Below are 20,868 nucleotides of genomic sequence, written 5' to 3' on the forward strand. Positions count from 1 at the left end.
CACACACTGAATATCAACCCCCCAGCCCCCCAAATCCTCACAAATACTGAATATCTGCTGATTCTTTGAGTAAATCTCTTCTGTGCGTGAAGAGAGAGAATGAAGCACTGTTTCTTAAAATACTAGCTTTTGGTCATGTCACTAAAGCCTGATTCAGAAAAGGAATGCATAAGGATGCTGAAGTATGATTGCAAAGACAACCATAGTTTGGATATTTCCTTTCTTTCCTTGTATACTTATTGTGTCGGTGGAATTTCCAAAGACAGCAAATTGGTAATGTTTAGTATCAACTATGTGAATTCGTATCTTTCTGATCTCTTCAGAAAAATACAAGTTCCCGTAGTCGTTTTCCTTTTTAGAGTAATGGATTCTCTTGAGACATCTTTCTCTCATTTAGACCTTCAGCGTTCTTTATAAAATTATTCCTACCAAATACTAGCTTTTCAAGTGTCAAAATTTTACATTCACATTAATAAAGATCATAAAGTTCCTGGAGGGGATTTAAAAGAATTTGTTAAAAATAAGATAAAAAACATCTTCTTGTGACAGACTAAAGTTTTTTCTGGTACTAAGTATATCAGAGAGTTCACTAAGCCTTTTACTTCCAGCACAACCCTTTTGAAAAACCATCACAGCACGTTGTTTAGAGCATTGAAGCTAAAGGGTTGCTTTCAAATATATAATTTTGTCGAAACTAATAAAGGCATGGTGGAAGTCAGTGCAAATGTTTTATCATTTAAATTGCTGCCATCACAATAGGAAAAAAATCGTTATATGTGCTTGTCTTTTGCAATAAATAGTAATGATATTTTTTCATATTTGTGTATGCATTTACTATTTTCGGGAGATGTGAGGCACACTTGGAGGTATGAGGGTGAATTAAAAAGGGATTTCATATTCTTGGGAACTTCTACTTTGTGGCCAAAAGTTCTTGGCAACATTTGCATGTGAAATGTTAAACTGAATTTACTGTCTCTATTCATAGGTAAAAGTAGAAAGTGCTGTGAATTATTTGCTGTTTGATTTAGCTAACCTTTTAGGAATATTGATTTGGAATCTTAGTCATAATGTTTGGAATTTTTACTTATATTTTAGAACTTTTGAATTAGATCTGTGCTATTGTTTTCTTCCTTGCCTCTGACATACTTTAAGCTGTGTAAGATCACCTTTCCTCTTAGTAAAGAGTTTTTTGGCATGAGAAATACTAGCTTACAAAATTCTTCTCAATGTGTTTTGCCTTCTTCTCCTCTTCATTTGCAAATAGTTGTTATTTCTGTGAAACATTGTTCATCTTTGCTCTAGATGCAGAAGTTGGCTTTATCCAATGATTTTCTGTGGAAGCAATAGAAGCTATAGTACATTTATTTGAGGAACAATCACTCTTTCTTTTATTCTGTAGGTACCTGAAGTGCTCGCCCCATCACTTACCACATTCCAGATGGGAAATAATGGCTAGGAGCAGAAAAGCAGAAAGCTGTTAAACCACCTCTTAGTTTATAGTCACTCTTAAGAACTTTGAAAGCAAATCCATAGTGTTAAGATCAACTATTCTCAGTCTTGAACCACTTTGAATTTGGAACTAAATTTACACTGAAGGGGATGAAAACTGCTCAGATGAGCTTTGTTAATCAAAGCATAGTTTAAGAAGGTGCTGCTTTTTGGCTAAAATTTGTGTGTGTGTTTCTCATGCAGATTAATGTAGAATGAAACATGCAAGCTTAAAACACTCTTGAAAGTAGGTTGAAATCACCTGTTTGACTCCATGCTGAATCAGATGTGAAGAGCTAATGACAGGGCCAGCAGTAACAGTGGCTTAAAATAGCTTGTAATCAGGTAAACTGAATGGCCGGTGTAGACACACCTTCACTTATATACCTCATTTATCAGAGGAAAGTACAGTGTTTCCTTCACCCTAAGCAAGTTGTTTTTTCAATTTATTTTTTAATCATATATTTATACATTTTCATACTTGCTTGTAACTATATTAAGAGGCTGCAGATTTACAAGCAAGCCTCAGTCAGACCTGAAAGCAGACCTATCAATACGTACTTTTTATGGTCTCTTAATACAGCAGAAACTGTCTTAGTTCATTTGGCACTTTACATATCTATTCTGTTTTGAAAATGGTATTTGGAATTTTTGTACCTTTGGTGGGCAGGGGAAGTTTTTTGTGTATGATTTTAGATTTTTTTTTCCCACTATGAATATAGGAATTCATTATTTCTGTTCAACTTTTCTTTTTTTTTTTTTTTAATATACTGCTGAATTATTTCACACTATGTTACACTGGGAAGGCAGCCAATTTCATCTGTTTCAGATCTTGATGCGAGTTTGTGGGAAACCTCTAAATGCATTGGTTTTCTCTCCTATACAATAAATGATCCAGTAGGATTGTAAATATGGTCATGTAACACGTATTTTGTACATAAGCCACAAAATGGACCAAAGTCACTCAGTCAGTAATTCACAGCTCAGGAAGTGGTTTCCAGTTTACACCATATCACATAACATTCTCTTTGTGTTAGGTGAAAGTATCCATACTTATGTGCATTATATACAAATAACATGTGTTACTTGTCTTAACTAATAATTTATGTCGTGTAAATAGCTCTTTCGTTCTATAAGAACCAGACACGCTGAGCTGTGGGCTAATTTTCTAAAAAAATAAAATTGATTTCCTCTTCTCGGTAGTGTCTCTTGGGTTGTTGTGGAGATGCTTTTATTAGCATGGAGTAATATAAATCAGAACTGTCTTGACTGTAGAATTGCATTAGGTCTTAAAACTTCTTTGGAATTAGAGAACTCTGTAATCCATGCTAACAGCCTAGCTTTGCTTTTTTATTAAAAACAAAAACAAAACAACAACAACAAAAAAAGACACAAAAACTAACACCGTTCTTGACTGTCTGAGTATGTATTTTGGATGACTTTAAAGAACCTGGAGGAGTATTTGTTAAAACAAACAATTTGAGATGTTGGGAACATACCCAAATCCAGTATAGAAGAATTCAGGCTGTGCCTCTGGTGAAAAACCAGACTTAACTCTATACACAGTGTCTCTTAGGAAAAAATAGATGCCTCCAATAGATTTACAGACACTCCTCAAAAACAGTATTCCCAGTTCCTGCAAACCAGCAAGTGGGAGAGAATGATGGAGTTTTTGTTTGAAATGTAGGTATAATTGAAAAGGAAATGAGATCAAACATTTCAGATTTCGTGCGTTTTCTTCTGATAACACATTTCAGGAACACTCAACGATACTCTTTCAAAAACAAAGTATGTTCCCTGATGCCTGTGGCTGTTCAGTGAAACTGATGCACTTGTCTGTCTCATTGCTGCAAGGTCTTCCCAGCCTCAACATTGTGTTGGCAACACGTTATTTAGACTTCCACTTGCCTCATGAACCCTTGGAAAGTGCGCTCTAATTCAAACTGCTTATTTGGCGGTAAGGAATGTGGAAACGTAGGCAGCCGTAACTCCAAAAGGTTTCACAAAGTTCTCAGGCTCACGCACTTGGAGCTGGAGCTGGCTCAGCAGCTCAGAAGGAGGATTTTCAAACTTACAGCTCAGTGACAGAGGAGTGGGGAGGTTTGACATGGAAGTCTCTCAGAAGTGGGGAGCCTAAACACACGGCCTCCAGAAAGGGCTCTGTTCTTCCAGGATCTGTGGTTGTTGGGCAGTCCTGCGGAGATCCCAGCCCCAGAGACCTGGTAGTGGTCAGGCATTTTGTTCTAGGATAAAATACTGTGCAGGTTATCCAGTTTTCTGGAACTCCTGCTTCAAATAAAACAAACCCAAAACTGTTTAGCATAGGCCCTCAGGCAGGCTGCTGCATGGCCAAGGCTCTGGAACGTGAAGTGCTCTGGCACTCCTCGGCTCCGGTGAGGCCGCACCTCAAGTACTGTGTTCAGTTTTGGGCCCCTTGCTACAGGAAGGACATCGAGGTGCTGGAGTGTGCCCTTTCCAAAGAAGGGCAACGAAGCTGATGAAGGGTCTGGAGAACAAGTCTTATGAGGAGCAGCTGAGGGAGCTGGGATTGCTTAGTCAGGAGAAGAGGAGGCTCAGGGGCAAACTTATCGCTCTCTATAGGTACCTTAAAGGAGGCTGTAGCAAGGTAGGGGTTGGTCTATTCTCCCATGTGCCTGGTGACAGGATGAGGGGGAATGGGCTAAAGTTGCACCAGAGGAGGTTTAGGTTGGATATTAGGAAGAACTTCTTTACCGAAAGGGTTGTTAGGCATTGGAATGGGCTGCCCAGGGAAGTGGTTGAGTCACCATCCCTGGAGGTCGTTAAAAGACGTTTAGATGTAGAGCTTAGTGATATGGTTTAGTGGAGGACTTGTTATTGTTAGGTCAGAGGCTGGACTAGGTGATCTTGGAGGTCTCTTCCAACCGAGATGATTCTGTGATTCTGTGTTCCAGTATTTGGGAAACTCAGATCCATCTCACGCTCCCAGTAAAGAACAGCATTGAGGCATGCTTCTGTCCTGGAACACTCTGCTCTGAGATTGAGTAGAATTTCACTAGAATAGGGTGTGGGCTTTAACAGATTTAATTAAAAACAGGAGATTCCAAGGTTAAAATGCTGAGGTCAGTGAATAGGTATTTTCATTCAGTCTCATTTTGCTGAATAACTAAACTGCTTTCTCCAAGTGTGTCTTTGCTGTTGGTTGGTTCTAGGGAAGCAGCAGCTTAAACCCAGAGGTTTATTTTGCTGCAGTTCTGTCCCGTTGCCTTTAAAAGTAACAGAGTCCTGTCCTGTTGGATCTAGTCTTACTGTGCTTTGGAGCAGAACATTTGCAGCTTGTAAAATAAATTTCCAAGCTGCACAACAGGGGGAAAGGTCAATAGTTTTATGTTCTGTTGTAGGTTTGTTCCAGGGAAAAGAAAGGCCTTGAGTTCACAGGCAGTCTTGGTTGGCGGAATAGCTCCGCCAAACCTGCTATTCACTAAAGCAAATTTGAGCAGTTCTGAAGTAGCTTTGATTAATATCAAATAGCAGCTCAAGATCCACAGGCATAGGGGGAGGGAGAGAATGTCTTACAAAGGTATGGTTTGCCCTGCTCTCCTGATGCAAGATGACAACTACCCTTAGGACCCTGAAAAGATAGTCCTCAGTCTGCTAGTTTAAACTCAAGCATAAATACTGCCTTTCTTTTGTCTTTGCTATGTGTGGGAACCATTGAATTGATTTTACTAATAAATTAGCCATTTTTACAACAAATCAGGCCACTTAAAATAATTTAATTAATTAATTGAAAGGGTCTTAGTTGGAGCCATTTTATCCTCAGTCCTCTGATGCTTCTTGTCCTCATAGTCTGATTTTAAAACATGCTTCCTAAACAACTAGTCAAAGATAATTTCATTATGTAGCCATGTTCATATTAATCTATATTTCTGAGATAACTAACAAGGGCATCGGTTCAAGAGCACTGTCTGTGCAAATCTATCTGAAATTTCACATACAGATTTATTAATTGGAAGCTATTAACCTGTGATTTGGTTTTCTAGATTATCCAGCTTAAAAATATCTCAGATATCTAATTCTGTGGTTATATCACTGTTTTAGAAGTGTATTTTAGGAATTTTCTTTTTCCTTCCTTTCAAAGAGATTTAATGTTTTTCATATTTTTACTTTTTTTTTTTTTTGGTCAGTTCTGTTTCAGTTAAAAATCACTTAAAACTTTTAAACTATATATATAATTTTTAAACATTTCTGAACTTTTCTCTCCCTGGAGAGTATTTTCCCATACTTAAAGTGGTGTATGCACACTATGCTCATTTCTCTTTAATAATTAATCTTCTCATTTTGAAGTAGATATAGTTTTGCAGTCCTTATAGTATCTGTAAAATATGTGGGTGAGTAAAGTGTTTTTCCTGACCCTTTTTCTCACAGGCACATGAGGCAACTCTTGAGGCGAGGGCCAGTCCAGAGCTGAGTGATCGTATGCAGCAGCTGGAACGGGAGGTAACACGGTATCGGGAAGAATCTGGCAAGGCTCAAGCTGAAGTGGATCGTCTTCTGGAAATCTTGAAAGAGATGGAAAATGAGAAGAATGATAAGGATAAGAAGATTGCAGAACTGGAGAGGTGAGAATGGTATAAAGTTACTAGTCACAAAAGAGCTGCCTAAAGGTAGAGATAACATATTCCATTTTTCTTGTCTCAGAAACCTTGGAGTGTCTATTTTGGGAAAGTTTCTTTAGTATTTTTCTGCTTCAGTACTTAATTTTAGTATTGAAAAAGTCTCTTACTGGGTGCTTTCTTTAACTAGTTGCTCAAAAGCAGAGCTCATACAGATAGAACTAGAGGGGTAGGTAGAGCTGTCAGGGAGTGGAGATGGTAGGAAAAGTTGCCAACGCTGTAGTGTATTTGGAGAACAATCTATACATTTTGTTTAATAAATTCCTCGGGTATGTTTCTCCCTCCCCAAAAAATCAAACAGGAAAAATGACTTCTAAGAACTCATGATGGTTACCTTCTTCTGACAAATGGCATTGAAACTCTTTGTTATGGTAGAGACACAGGTAAAGTTTGGCTAATGTAAAGCTGAATGAATAGATCTGTTTTTGTCCAAACCAAATGTAATAAAACATTTTCAATCTTTGTGTTGGAGGCAGGATATCGAGATATTTTTTCTAGTCTTGAATGTCCCAATCAAAAATGGTAGTGTATTATGATTCCATGACATTTGCATCACAATCCAATAGATCTTGGGAATGACCTGAAACAGATTCTCTTCTCTGTTATTTTCCCACCTTCTAATGGTTTGAGAGAGATTTTCTAAGCAGAAATACCTGGGTTTTTTTTGTGTTTACTCTACCATTCATGATAAAGAATCACTTACTTAGAAGAGCAAAATGGAAATTTGGTTATTCCCCTTTGCATTTGCCTTGTGCCAGAATAGTTTTCCAATTTTTATCGTATTGCTGTTTAACTGCTCTGCATTTAGTGTCCGAGAGGTGAGAGAAATTAAGGAGAAGATTTTTCAGGTGCTTCACGAGGGCGATAATGGTTTTCATTGAGTTGATGGTAGTCAAATAATGGGCTCCTCTGAATGATTTGAAAAATTCTGTTCTAAGAAGCTCTGCTAATAGGAAGTCCACCCTAGGGATCTGAGGTTGTTTTCACTGTGTTCAGAGAAAGCATTAACAGGAAAGTCTAGATATCTCTTTTAACTTCTGCAGCATCTGCTGTGTGCCTTCATTTTTCTTCCTTCATCTTGTGCAAGAAAATCTCAGTGATAAATCCTGTGGGTAGAAGATCCTCTGAGTCCACTAACTTCAAATAATTTGCTTGTACTGCAGTGAAACTACTGGACTGAATAGCTTTACTCAGCTCTCTCTTTCACTGTAGGATGCATTCTTATTTTCCTGAAAGTAATAGAGCAGTTCAACTTGTCAGCTAGGTTTCTTCTCTCTTTGTGGTTGTAAGGATCATCTTGTTTTGTTACTTCTTACACCTGTGGTATAAGTTCAAACACTCAAAAGTGAACATAATGAACTTCCTAACAATCTTCCCTTTTTTCTGAATAATTTAACTTTCAGCCCATTCCATACATCATGTATTCAGCAGAGCATTTGGGCAATAGATTGGTAGAGAAGGTGCATTAAGTATAGCCTTGAAGAAAGCTAAATAGTAGTTCCAAGTCATGTTTTTCTGCAGGATTTTTCAGTCCCTTACAGGTGTCTATCTCAGGCACTGAATTCCCGATGTCATTATTATGAGTTGACGAGGGGGTCAGGAGCAACAAACATCAAAAAGAACTAAGGTATGGGAAGAAATCTGTTCGTAGTGCTTTAATTCTTTCTGTGTGCAGAAGGAATTACTGACTAGGAAAAGCAAGTTGGAAATATTAATCATACCTTACAACCTGATTCCTAGAGGAGAATGGAATGGCAGGAAGAGAATTTTCTTATGCATGTTTTTAATACGTCTGACTGTTTATTTTTTTTTAATTATGTTAGCATTCTGAAATTCCAGTCCAGATTGGGACTTTCTGTTTCAAAAACTGAATGAATACATATAAATGGCCTATAATCAAAATAGCTAATAGTCTACAAAATGATAACAAAGAAGATAAACAAAGCCAGACCTTTTTCTCTTTTACAGATAAAAGCACTGGCACCCAGTCATTAAAGAGTTATAAAGGCCCTTTTTCTTTGAAAAGATGAAATTCCAGAGATCAGCCAAGCAGTTATTGAGTTTTCTGTGCTACAGTGGTTGTTTCTTGCTGCTTACCAGTCACAAACCAAACTTATGCTATGTCAATGAAAGCATAAAACCCCAAAATGACTGGACATCATTCCATAACAACTTTGTGGAATACTTCGGCTATTCAGTGCTATCCATTCCTTCTTACCAACTGATCTCTCCTATTATTAAAAAAAAATTGAGTGCCCTCTTCTCTTTTTAGCTTGTTTTCTTTCCTGCCAGTACTGAGATAGAATATTTCTTTTATTTTGCTTCTAGTAATTTTAACATGTATTTCAGCTATGTCAAAGAGGAGACTGCTTTTGTTATCATGTGATTTACTGCAGCCATGTAAATCAAGGAAAAAAAAATCTGGAAATATTCATGTTCTTTAACAGAACCACAGAATCATCTAGGTTGGAAGAGACCTCCAAGATCACCTAATCCAACCTCTGACCTAACAATAACAAGTCCTCCACTAAACCATATCACTAAGCTCTACATCTAAACGTCTTTTAAAGACCTCCAGGGATGATGACTCAACCACTTCCCTGGGCAGCCCGTTCCAATGCCTAACAACCCTTTTGGTAAAGACATTCTTCCTAATATCCAACCTAAACCTCCTCTGCTGCAACTTTAGCCCATTCCCCCTCGTCCTGTCACCAGGCACGTGGGAGAATAGACCAACCCCTACCTTGCTACAGCCTCCTTTAAGGTACCTATAGAGAGTGATAAGGTCGCCCCTGAGCCTCCTCTTCTCCAGGCTGAACAAGCCCAGCTCCCTCAGCCGCTCCTCGTAAGACTTGTTCTCCAGACCCCTCACCAGCCTCATCGCCCTTCTCTGGACTCTCTCAAGCACCTCGACGTCCTTCTTGTAGTGAGGGGCCCAAAACTGAGCACAGTGCTCTAGGTGCGGCCTCACCAGAGCCGAGTACAGGGGGACAATCACTTCCCTAGCCCTGCTGGCCACACTGCTTCTTATACAAGCCAGGATGCTGTTGGCCTTCTTGGCCACCTGAGCATACTGCTGGCTCATATTCAGCCGACTGTCAACCAGTACTCCCAGGTCCTTCTCTGCCAGGCAGCTTTCCAACCACTCATCTCCCAGCCTGTAGCGCTGCTTGGGGTTGTTGCGCCCCAGGTGCAGGACCCGGCACTTGTCCTTGTTGAACTTCATACCGTTGGCCTCAGCCCATCGCTCCAGCCTATCCAGATCCTCCTGCAGAGCCTTCCTGCCCTCGAGCAAGTCGACACACGCACCTAACTTGGTGTCATCTGCAAACTTACTGAGGGTGCACTCAATCCCCTCATCCAGATCATCGATAAAGATATTAAAGAGGACTGGCCCCAGTACTGAGCCCTGGGGAACGCCACTAGTGACCGGCCTCCAACTGGATTTGAGTCCATTCACCACAACTCTTTGGGCCTGGCTATCCAGCCAGTTTTTAACCCAACAAAGCGTACGCCAGTCCAAGCCCCGAGCAGCCAGTTTCTTGAGGAGAATGTTGTGGGAAACGGTGTCAAAAGCCTTACTGAAGTCAAGGTAGACCACATCCACAGCCTTTCCCTCATCCACTAAGCGTGTCACTTTGTCATAGAAGGAGAACAGGTTTGTCAGGCAGGACCTGCCTTTCATAAACCCATGCTGCCTGGGCCTGATCGCCTGGTTACCCTGCAAGTGCCGCGTGATGACACTCAAGACAATCTGCTCCATGAGCTTCCCTGGCACTGAGGTCAAACTAACAGGCCTATAGTTCCCCGGGTCTGCCCTCTGGCCCTTCTTGTAGATGGGCATCACATTTGCTAGCCATCAGTCGACTGGGACCTCCCCTGTTAGCCGGGATTGCAGATAAATGATGGAAAGTGGCTTGGCCAGCTCCTCCACCAGTTCCCTCAGTACCCTCGGGTGGATCCCATCCGGCCCCATCGACTTGCGTACATCCAAGTGCTGTAGCAGGTCGCCAACCATTTCCTTGTGGATTATGAGGGCCACATCCTGCTCCCCATCCCCTTCCACCAGCTCAGGGTACTGGGTATCCACAGAACAACTGGTTTTGCCGCTAAAGACTGATGCAAAGAAGGCATTAAGCACCTCAGCCTTTTCCTCATCTCTTGTAACTAAATTTCCCCCTGCATCCAGTAAAGGCTGGAGATTCTCCTTAGTCCTCCTTTTTGTGTTGATGTATTTATAAAAACATTTTTTGTTATCTTTAATGGCAGTAGCCAGATTGAGCTCCAGATGAGCTTTGGCCTTTCTAATTTTGTCCCTGCACAGCCTCACAACATCCTTATAGTCCTCCTGAGTGGCCTGCCCCCTTTTCCAAAGATTATAAACCCTCTTTTTTCTCCTAAGCTCAAGCCCCAACTCTCTGTTCAGCCAGGCCAGTCTTCTTCCGCGCTGGTTTGTCTTTGGGCACGTGGGGACAGACTGCTCCTGAGCCATTAGGATTAACCACTGTAAGTGGGAATGGAAAGGGTCCTCAAGATCTGGAGACCCGAGGTACATATTGTTAGTGTGGTGAATTAACAAAATAACAATGATCTTTCAGGTGGAACTGCAGTGTAGTCACACTATGGGGAAAACAATATCAAGATTTCAGATACTTTGTAGTGACTAGTACATTCTCATCTTCTGAAAAATTGCTGAGCTTTCTATTTTGCCTTAGTTCTTTCCAGTTGCCCTCCCATCTCTATTCTCTGAAATCTTGCTTTCTACTTGTGAGTTTTTACATAAAGCAGAGATTTTAACATGCCTATTAAATATATAGTTGTTTATATATATATATATGTATAGGTATAATATAGGTGTTTACCATGTTTGTTTATACATTATTTTGCTAAACATGCTAAACAGATATATCCAGGCACGTTATGAGGAAGTTCTAGAGCTACAGTCTTGGTTTCTTGAAAAGAATTGATAATGTTGCCTTGTAAGAGTCCTTCCTAAACCAGTCCATGCAGAGTAAGCTAGAAATCATGACTTCTAATGCCTCTACAGCTGTTCAAACTCTTCTGTGTGAATAAGAACTTCGATGCTTGCAGAAGCATTTGTCAGCAAACGAGTGAATATAGCTGTGTCTGTTAGGAACTGTTATTATGCTATGTAGGGCAACATGAGAAGAAATAAGTCGCATTCAGAGAGTAACTGTACTACTGAAAATGGGATTTTTCAAAAGAGACAGTCTCTCCCTGGAGTTTTTCCTTATGCTAGTTATATGTGACAACTGGACTAGGAGGAGAAGAGAAATAATAACATGGTTTTGTCCATAGAAGAGAAGAAATGAATCACCTGTTAGAGAGGTATGTACAGTGAAACAAAAGGAGAAAAGGTAGGAGGAGAGGAAGATGAAATGGAAAGCAGAAGACTGTCATTATAAGCCTTTTCAATGATTGTAAAACTCCCTTTAGTTCAGATAAAAAAAAAAAAAAAGGGGGAAATGCTTCCACTCTTTATTAACTGTTACAATTACTGGGTGGGGGACTTTGTCTTTCAACTGTGAATGGGAGGGAAGATTTCCAAAAATAATGTATTAAATGTGGTGCATGCTATGCAAACTTTTGAAAAACACTTTGGAATCAACATCAGATTTAGAGTACAAACTCACTAATTTATAGTCTCTGTGAGCAGGATTTTGCTTTTTTTATGGGGGGTGGGCCATAAATTTCCATTTCTTCTATGGGTGAACAGTCCTAAAAGTTTTGGTTTTGTCCCAGTTGTGGTGGTGTAGAGGTTTTGTAGCTGTCTGGTTATTCACTTTTTTTCTAATGAACTGTTTGCTTTTTGTATTGCCATTCCATAATCTCCCGTCTCTCTGTAACTTTTCATTTTGTGTCTTGTTTTCTTCCTCACTTTTTCTTTCCATTATATTGTCACATCCTGGTTCCACGAGTTGTTTTGTTTTGTACGTGTGGGGGTTTTTTTGACTATGCCTTTTCTCAGAAAGCACGCCTCCCGCAAATTGCACCCTCCCTACCAGGTGTCGGTCCCTGCACCGCAACACGTAGGGGGGTTTGTGTGGGACTTCCTGGGAAAGTGAGTGCTCTGTAAGGCTACTGTTCCGTACGGGGTGGAATGGCACTGCTGGCTGCTGCTGCTGCTGCTGTTTGGGGCTGCTGCAATTACGCTTGTTTTCTTAGATTAAACAGGAACTAGTTATGTCAAATACAAGCTCTAACAGTCTCTGCGTTCAAGTCCTGCCACGGTGGTTATGACCACAGTCCAAAGCAGGGTTGCTGCTATTCTTGATTTAAACTCTGTAGAAACTGGTACTTTTTAGTCTAATTTTCTGCTGTGTTTTACTTTACCTTTGGTTCTAATCTCTGCTATCAGTTCTGCTAACCAGCTAAAACTCAAGTGCTCTAAAATGTGTCATTGATAGAGGTCAGTATTGCCTCATTCTTAAGTTTTATTGTGTTTTCTGTCCTGTACAGAGGAAAAAAAAAAGTACGTACTTAAGAGGCAGCAGTAAATACATATGTAGATGTTGCTTCAGAAGTAAGCAGTGAGAGAGTATGTATGTAAGTCCTGATACCAGTTACAGACTTTAACCTGATTTTAAATTGGTATGCTCACTGTATTGGATAGGTCGTCCTTGTAAGCCCATAGGGCACTACCACTTCTTTTCTGAAGGAAACTTGATTTTGACTGGGGACCAAAAGAAGACAGTGCCCACCTTGGGAGTACCAGCAGTCCCATTAAGGACAGCTGAAGATGATGACTTTTAAGGGAGAGATTTTGGTGAGTTTTTCTAGAAAGAATCTAAGGATGCCTTGTTCAAGAAGAAACCTTCAAACTTTTGATACGTATAGCTTTTTTGAAGCTAAAAGATACTCCTCATCTTAAATATTTCTTCTCAAGAAAGAACAAAAGGTTCAAAAATATAGGGTGATACAGAAGGAATGCTGAAAAACATGGACAGTAGAAGGAAGTATCTTACTCTGTCTATAAGATGGCAATAAGTTTGCATCTGTGGAAGGTAGAGGAGGAGAGAAATTAACTGCATGTTTCATCAGATTTATCATTTTTAGACTAGTATAAAGAAAACTATAGTAGTAAATTGTGCCCTAAGCTTATCTTAAGTCAACAATTTGAAGTTGAAATACATATTTTCAAACCACTGCTCTTATCTTGCAATAATTGTTCAGGGTTTTCAAGTTGGATGCTTCTGTGCATTTTAAAAAGAATTTTAAAAGAGAATTTATAAACAAGAACTGCATCAGGGTATATAAGGAATTTGAAGTGAAAGGGATGATGTCAAATTAAAGAACAAAAAGGTATTTATAAACTCATAATCATCACAGTTAAATTTAATCTTGAGAGATGGTATATCTGTAATTCTGTATTATAATAAGGGAAGACTCATTAAAGTCATCCAAAAATAATGTGAACTCTTATTTGGGCATAGGAAAAAATGAAATAATTAAGTATCAATTTAAAACACTTTAGTCCATTTGGGTATTTTAAATTATAAAGGCAAATTGAGTATTTTTATATCATGGTTGCATGGTATGAATACAAAGCAGAATTCTCTGTTGTTAATTATTTTTTCAGATGCATGCATGTGCATACTTTTTTTTCTCTCTTTTTCTTCACCTCCTTCAAAATTTAAAGATTTTCATCTGCTTCCCTTCAAAAATCACTAGATTAAGTGAATATTAAGTTTCTAAGTTTAATCACTCAAAATTTCAGACATTCCGAATTGAAGATTGCCATGTAACATTAATTCACCTCCTTTGGCAGCTGATATATCACAGTGAAGTGACACGGTCTTTAACCACATGAACATGTTTTTCCACAAGAATGCTGCCTTTGGTGTGTAAAGGGCACAGCTGTAATTGTCCCCCCAAAAAATAGAGTGAGGCTGACACCTCTCATGGAAAATTTCAGCAGAATTTGTTAATACCTGACAAGCACTTGAGAACAAGGTCTTGTAAAGAGTGATTAGGCCCATAACTAGTCCAGCTCCATCAGTGACCACACAAATATATTGAAAGTAAAGATTTTCATGATTTCCAAGTTTGGAAATGAAGAAATCCTTTCTTTTTAGTCTTGTTTTTAAATTGTACAAAATGAACATTAGGCATGAAGTCCCACGTGGTGTTTCACAGGGGAAAAAATTATAGATTTTATAACACCATAACTGCTGTAACCAGATAAGAATACAAGACACATACACTTTTACTCATTGGTATTTAAGTTTAGATATTTGAAATTATTCTGATTTTTAGAAGGCACATGTCTGCGTTTGGAAAGTCAACCTTTGTTAAGGTGCTTTAAGATCAACACTGAAATGACTTTTGAAACCTACTTCTAAGAAAAGATGAGAGATATTGCCAGCAACTGTAAATCCATCTGTAGAGAGGATCAGATAAAGAAGCCCTTGTAATGATTTTATGGTGACTCCTCAATCCATCCTCACCTTTTTCTTATAATGGTATAGCCTTTTTTCATTTGTTCTTTATTTAGCTGTCTTTTATTTCCCATTCTCTCCCTTTTCCTTTGTTTTGTGGGAAACTGAAACTTTGTGTTACTACAGAAACAGCTGTTTAAAAAAAACACACACAGCCACAGAACCCCAAATAGTCCAGCTCTTGGCACGTCAGGAAGTCAGAGCTGGTGCAGGCTGTGGCTGAATGAGCTTGCTGTGGTACCCCATCACTGAACCTCCTAATCTGGTGTTCAAGCATGAAATTCCATGTTCAGGCAGGCAGGAATGACACTATTCAACAGTGATTCGTTTCTACAGAGCTGTGTGCAGGCTGTATCCTCCATTACACTCAGCAATAGTCTGAAAGCATTGGTTAATCTGGTCTTCCCAGACTAAGCATCTTATCTTGTGTCGTCCAAGAAGGACCTTATGCTAGAGCAATACTTGTAACTAGGGAGAAGCATAACCATTGTGAGCTTTTTAGAAAGCTTCTATTTCTGCCAGCTTTACTGTAGTGTTAAAGTTCTGATTGTTTTTATCATTAAGTCAGGGTTGTTATCAAGCATTCCCTCTCCTGCCCAAATCTATTAACTGTAATGAATATAGGAGTTGTCATCTGATGATGCCTGCGTTATACCAGTGATGGGTTTTATTTAGCAAATATCTCCCAACACAACTGGTAGATCAGTGGAGTGTAAGAACTATGATATAATTAAAATAATTATAAAATCAGGAGAGAAAGAAAATTATGTAAATAATGAACCTAGTTTGCGTATCGGTATTTCATTGTTACCTGCCTTGGCTATGCCTCTTTAAAAGCTGTCTTTAATTGTTTATGTCAACATCTTTAAGCAATCTGAGGGTACCCATACACACAATCCTAATATGTAAAGAGTAAAAAAAAATAATATATATATATCTTCCTTTTTGTACAACTGACACAGTAAGGATAAAAGTGATAAATCCTCACGTTGTCTTGGAGCACAGTAAAAGCAAAAAGAAAACCCGGTAATCATCACTGTGCCAATGAAATAATGTTGGTTGTTCATGGACACCCGAGCTCATGTTTGTGCTCATGTGTGTGCAAAAAAAACCTCTTTGCATCTCTTCTCCATCCCTCTAAATATCAGCTAAAAAGAAAGGAAAAGACCAGCCATCATTCTTTTTTACCAAGAAAAGGTTTCAGAAGTGGTAAAGCATAAATGGCCTTTCTACTTCCAACTGACACAAGGAAAATCAAGTGTGTATTCACTGTCAGATTACTTTGAAGGAAATACGAAGTAGTAAATGTACACAATCACTCACTGTCAAGCAAGTAGAATTCAAAGGTTGACTAGAAATCATTACATAAACATCTCCCTAAGTACATCTGAGATTAACGTGGCAGACCTATTCCACTCTTTATTATATACAAGCATGAGGAAAAAATTATAGCTAGCATGATAAACAGCTTTTCAAATATATACATTAATTAAAATACAGAATATTCACACCTCACCATCTTTTGGTCTGTGCCCAGAAATTGTATTTAAATTGGCTATATCTTTAAGATTAATCAGTTAGCATCTTAAAAGAAAATGGATTTCTCTGAGACTATCATTTGATGTATTGTCTCCCGGTGTGACAATTGCATCAGGGTACACAATTAATGGGGCTGGGCTGAAGAGCTGCTGCTGGATCTTGTAAGGAATGCTGCAAGTGTGTGTTCCTGTTCAGAGTGAAATAGTGCAAACCAAAAAAGTATTTCTTCGCCGTGTCATGAGTGTGTTTCACCCTGTGTTGGGTCTGCTTGCTTGGGCTGCTTCCGTGGGGCAGGTGCTTTCTGTGCTGTGCTGATCAATTTCACTGATGTGGCCCCTGCACTGGGGGCTCCCCTGGTCTGCTGCAGATCGCCCTTCACTTTCCTAATATATTGTTGGCGACTGTAGCTCTCTGCCTCATTGTTAGTTTGAGTGCCAGCACAGTTCCAGATTTATTTCTAATTGTAATGTGCTTTCAAAGGCAACTTACACATTCCTCGTTTCTGTTTGGATAAATATTGCGATTATCCTAAAATCCTATTTCATATATTTTTTTAATATTTTGAACCCTTATAAAAGCATGAAAAAGGGACTAGTGATAACACAAAATGTATTTTTCTTACTAAGAAATAATTTATTCCATAGCAAAATGAAGATGTAGCAATAATTATTCTCCATTCAAATCCTGTGCAGCTGGCTAAATAATATTTCTGTACTGTGGAGAAAATTGAAAGTGACCTCAGCACAGCTTTTCAGACACTGTTTTGCCTTCATCTTATGCCAACAAAAGATACTACCTTTTAATGCCAGTTGAAAGAACATTGCGGTTCATTCAAATACTGCAGAACTATCCTGGATTTTATCCTATAGTTTTTTCCGCTGTTATTTTGAAGAAACAATATCATAATATCATCGTAATGGAAACAGTAACTACAAAGTGTCCTTGTAACACAAATGAGAATTCTTAAACTTTCATAATCTGGATTCAATAACAGCTATAAAAAGAGAGAAACTTTTTTTTTTCCTTTCTTATTTAGTCCCACATCTAGCCAAGCCATTGTTTTCACTTTTCTGTTCCCTTTTGATAAATCTAGTTGACCAGCCACAGTTCTGTAGTTCAGCTTAGAGAGTATAACCTTGGATTTTAGTCAGAATTACAGTTGCACCATTTTCTATATAAATTAACTGAGGCTTTTGGAACATTATGACTTACTTCAAGATCAAACACTGAGTATGTGGTATTTGGCATTTTCCAAGTCTCATCTTTCCTGAAGTCCCCAAATAACACAGCCTTTAAAACAGCGATCCTGGAAGAACTCATATGAAGAATATGAATTTAAAAGCCTAAGAAATACATCTTTACGCTAGTTTATCTGTTATAGACCAACAATTCACTTTGAAACTGCTGCTTGTACAAATTCAATATCCAACATAGCTGATTGTAAAATTTATGCCAGAGGTAAGGACTTTAAATTCCATTTACATAGTTCCTTGTAGTCAGAATAATAAGGCATATAGCAACTAGACTGTTCTATAGAAATATTTTCTCCAGACAATAGCCTACCTTTAGGCCTTTATAAAGAGAAATCTGTCCATCGACAAAGCACAACATGTGCTGTAGAAGTCAGATTGATGTTTTGGGCAGCAGGACATTTACTTTTTTTCTCTTTTGGTGATAGAAAAAGAATAAAATTTAAAATCAAAATAAAATAATCTGTATTTATGGCTCTTTGTTGACTTACATTGCTGTTATCAGTGAAATTGACAGCAGATGCCTATGAAAAGATATTGAATATATATGAAAAGAAGCAATAATGAACCTATGGGGTCTCATGTTTTACAGAGAACTCCAGCATTTTGGTTTGTCCAATCCTGCTGTTGAACAATGTTGGAGAGAACTGTCAAAGATATGCCCGTTTGGTCATTATTGTTTTTAGATTGCACCGTATGTGGGAGAGTTGAGACAGAACGATGTAGGAAGAGGCAGATGATTCCTTTTTTGCTTTTGGAAAGGTGACTTCAATGTCAACATTAAGAAAGATGAACTTTTAGCTTTGACAGGTCTTCAGGACTTGAAGACTTTATGTATTTTTTTACCTTCTGTTCCCTTTTGGCAAGTCTGGGTCATCAGCAGGAAAAAAAATAAATGTTTCTTGATTATGGAGACAAAATAAGCCCTTGGAAGAAGATGGCATTAAGGAACATCTTAGGGCTCATCTCAGACAGTCAACTTTGATGTTTTTGCAAAGTTAGCAAGAATTCTGGAAGAAGGAAACTTGCTAGTGATGTGATGTAAATCCAAAGTTTTCTACAGTTGTTTTTTTCCCTTTTTCCAAGAATTCATATGTGTATTATAGACTTATAGACTATTTTGTCTACGGAAAGTTGCCTCTGAGTGAAATGGTGTAATCTAAGTGTCCTTTTCTTCTTTTTTCTGTTTTCTGTTTCCTTTTTTTTTTATTAGATGTCTATAAAACATGCAGCTCTTTGTGTTTGTGAAGGATTGTGTGTCTTTGTGTCATTACCTGATTTAGATCTGCTTGTTTTGTCCTGAATTCTTGAACTGCCTTATCTCTGGACACTGTTTTCACAAACTCTAACTCTTTTTCTTTCGCATCTCCTTCCTGGATTTGCTGCTTCCTTCAGTCTCACATCAAGGTCAGTATTCATTTTTAATAACGGTTTTTATAACACTATTGTCTATTAAGCTAAAATTGAGATCTCACGGAAGATTGCACATTAATTTGCATGATCCACAAAATAAAAGATCAGAGATTTGGTCAAGTCTGTGTAGGAGAATGGGTTGGATAGGGCAGATGTTCAGAAGAAATCTGTACTTGAAGGAAAAATTTGTATTAAAGCCACTGTAAATCAATGTTGTAGTACACAGGGAAGAAGGGGGAGAAGATTTAAAAAAAAAAAGATTAAAACAATTTAAATATCTATGGTTTTATCTGTCATGTCAAGAAGAAAAAAGCTTGAACTTCAGCCATATTCTCAGCCGTGATACATGCTGTTGACTGCAAAACTAGTTGCTTTAAAATACTATTCAGTGTGCTTCCTTAACTGTTGAATTTTTACCATTGCATCTGTGTCTGAAACCTTGTAGTGTTGTTGCAGAACTAGTTTTGGTGCAGTTTCAGAATAGAAACTGAAATTTTAGAAACTATGATACTATAATTGTTGCATATTCAGTGTGTTGTGCCATCAGAATGAAATTAAAGGTGATACATAAATTAGCAAGATCACTTTGTGCCTTCAACAAATTTATAAGCTACTAAAAAAAAAACCAAAACCAAAACAAAACAAAAACAACTATCAAGAGACAACGTTTTGAAGTCTTGTAGCCATGACTGAAATTTTTGCTTCTTTGTTTTAAAGCAGCCATTAAACGTAGATTCAGAATTTCAATAGAGGTATAGCTGGGAACAAACTTCTATGACCTATGTAATACAGTAAGTGAGCATGCATGACCTAATAACCCCTAGTTACCTTTAAAACACTCAAAAAAACCATTTTGGATTCTTGTCTTTGCTGACAAAGTTTGTTTGGTTGAAAGCATCCATGACTCTGGATGAGAGAATGACTACAATTATTTCAGGCAGTGTCTTTGCCCAGAAAGCCTCTGCTTTAAAGCCTAAAGTTCTGAGTTACTGACCAATGTCCAGCTTTTCTATTCCTGATTAACACTGTGAAAAATGTGGTGGTAAATGGAATCCCACGATGGCGTGATGCTGCTGACGCCTTTAAACTGTGAGTGTTTTGACCTTGGTTTGGCACAGATGTTGCGCTTGTGGCCTTGGCTGCACATTTTCCTTCCTCCCACAAACTGGAAAAAGATTGGAAGTTAATCATGCTGTTGTCCATCAATACCTTCTGTTTTTAGTGTGTTGTACTGGCATACTTGTACTTTCTGTTGAAAGGAGGACCATCCTTGAATGACCCTCTTTTTTCAGTTCCCTGAGAACAGAACTGCCAGGAAGCTTTTCTGCCCTGTGAGCACTCTCATCTGAAATAGATACCATGTTTTTTCTTGCATGAGTAGTACGGTAGTTTGTGTTTGCTGGTTGCCCCTGTGAATGGAGTTTGATGTGCTGTGTTTGGCTGATGGAGTCCTAAATATTATAAAAGCCATCTGTCAAAGATATTTCGGCTTCAATACTATAGCCTATAGGCTTTTATCAAATCTGCACCTATATTGGAATTTGTGGTGAAGAGGAGAAGGATTTAGGGTGTTTGGTGATTTTTTTTTTCTGATTCAGAACATATCGTAAAATACATAAAATAAGTCTAAAGAAGATATGACTGCAGTTTGAGGTGGCCAAGTGTTAGGATCCACATAGTCCACATAGTTTCTTAGTGGTTTTATTATTGATACATATTTTTAATTGATTGCTATGATGGCTAGTTGCTGCGGCTTTCCTGTATTTGTTAAAATAAATGTGGAGTGTAAGGGAATATTTGGAGTGACTGCTCTTGGAACAACAAAATCCCTGCTGGCCAGAAACACAATGAAAATACTCTTCTAAGGACAACAGGAAAATTACAGGGGTTGCAGAACTTTTTCTTTCCTATGCATTTAATTGTTTGCCTAATTACTGTTAGCTGCAAGATATGAAGACATAGCTTACTCATGATTCTATGGTTCTATTCCATGAAGTTCCATTCTACACTGGAAGCTACTATGGGAGCCATAACTTCTTTTTCTCCTAATGGTGTAACAGTACT

At 38.4% G+C, this 20,868-nt stretch overlaps 1 protein-coding gene across 17 annotated transcripts in view; it reads left to right on the top strand.

The window, feature by feature from the left end:
• Positions 1–20,868, top strand: part of ERC1 (ELKS/RAB6-interacting/CAST family member 1) — a 308,860-nt gene that overhangs the window by 126,461 nt on the left and 161,531 nt on the right. For all 17 annotated transcript variants that reach the window (XR_013944890.1, XR_013944891.1, XR_013944892.1 and 14 more), the window contains one exon: positions 5,896–6,089. Coding sequence is in view for 13 of the 17 variants with exons in the window: in XM_080576070.1 (XP_080432196.1) it covers positions 5,896–6,089 (194 nt within the window). In the remaining 4 variants the exon portion in view is untranslated. The remainder of the gene's footprint in view (positions 1–5,895; positions 6,090–20,868) is intronic.

This window comes from Anser brachyrhynchus, assembly GCF_964034855.1.
Source record: "Anser brachyrhynchus genome assembly, chromosome: 1".
In the NCBI taxonomy this organism is placed as follows: Eukaryota; Metazoa; Chordata; class Aves; order Anseriformes; family Anatidae; genus Anser; species Anser brachyrhynchus.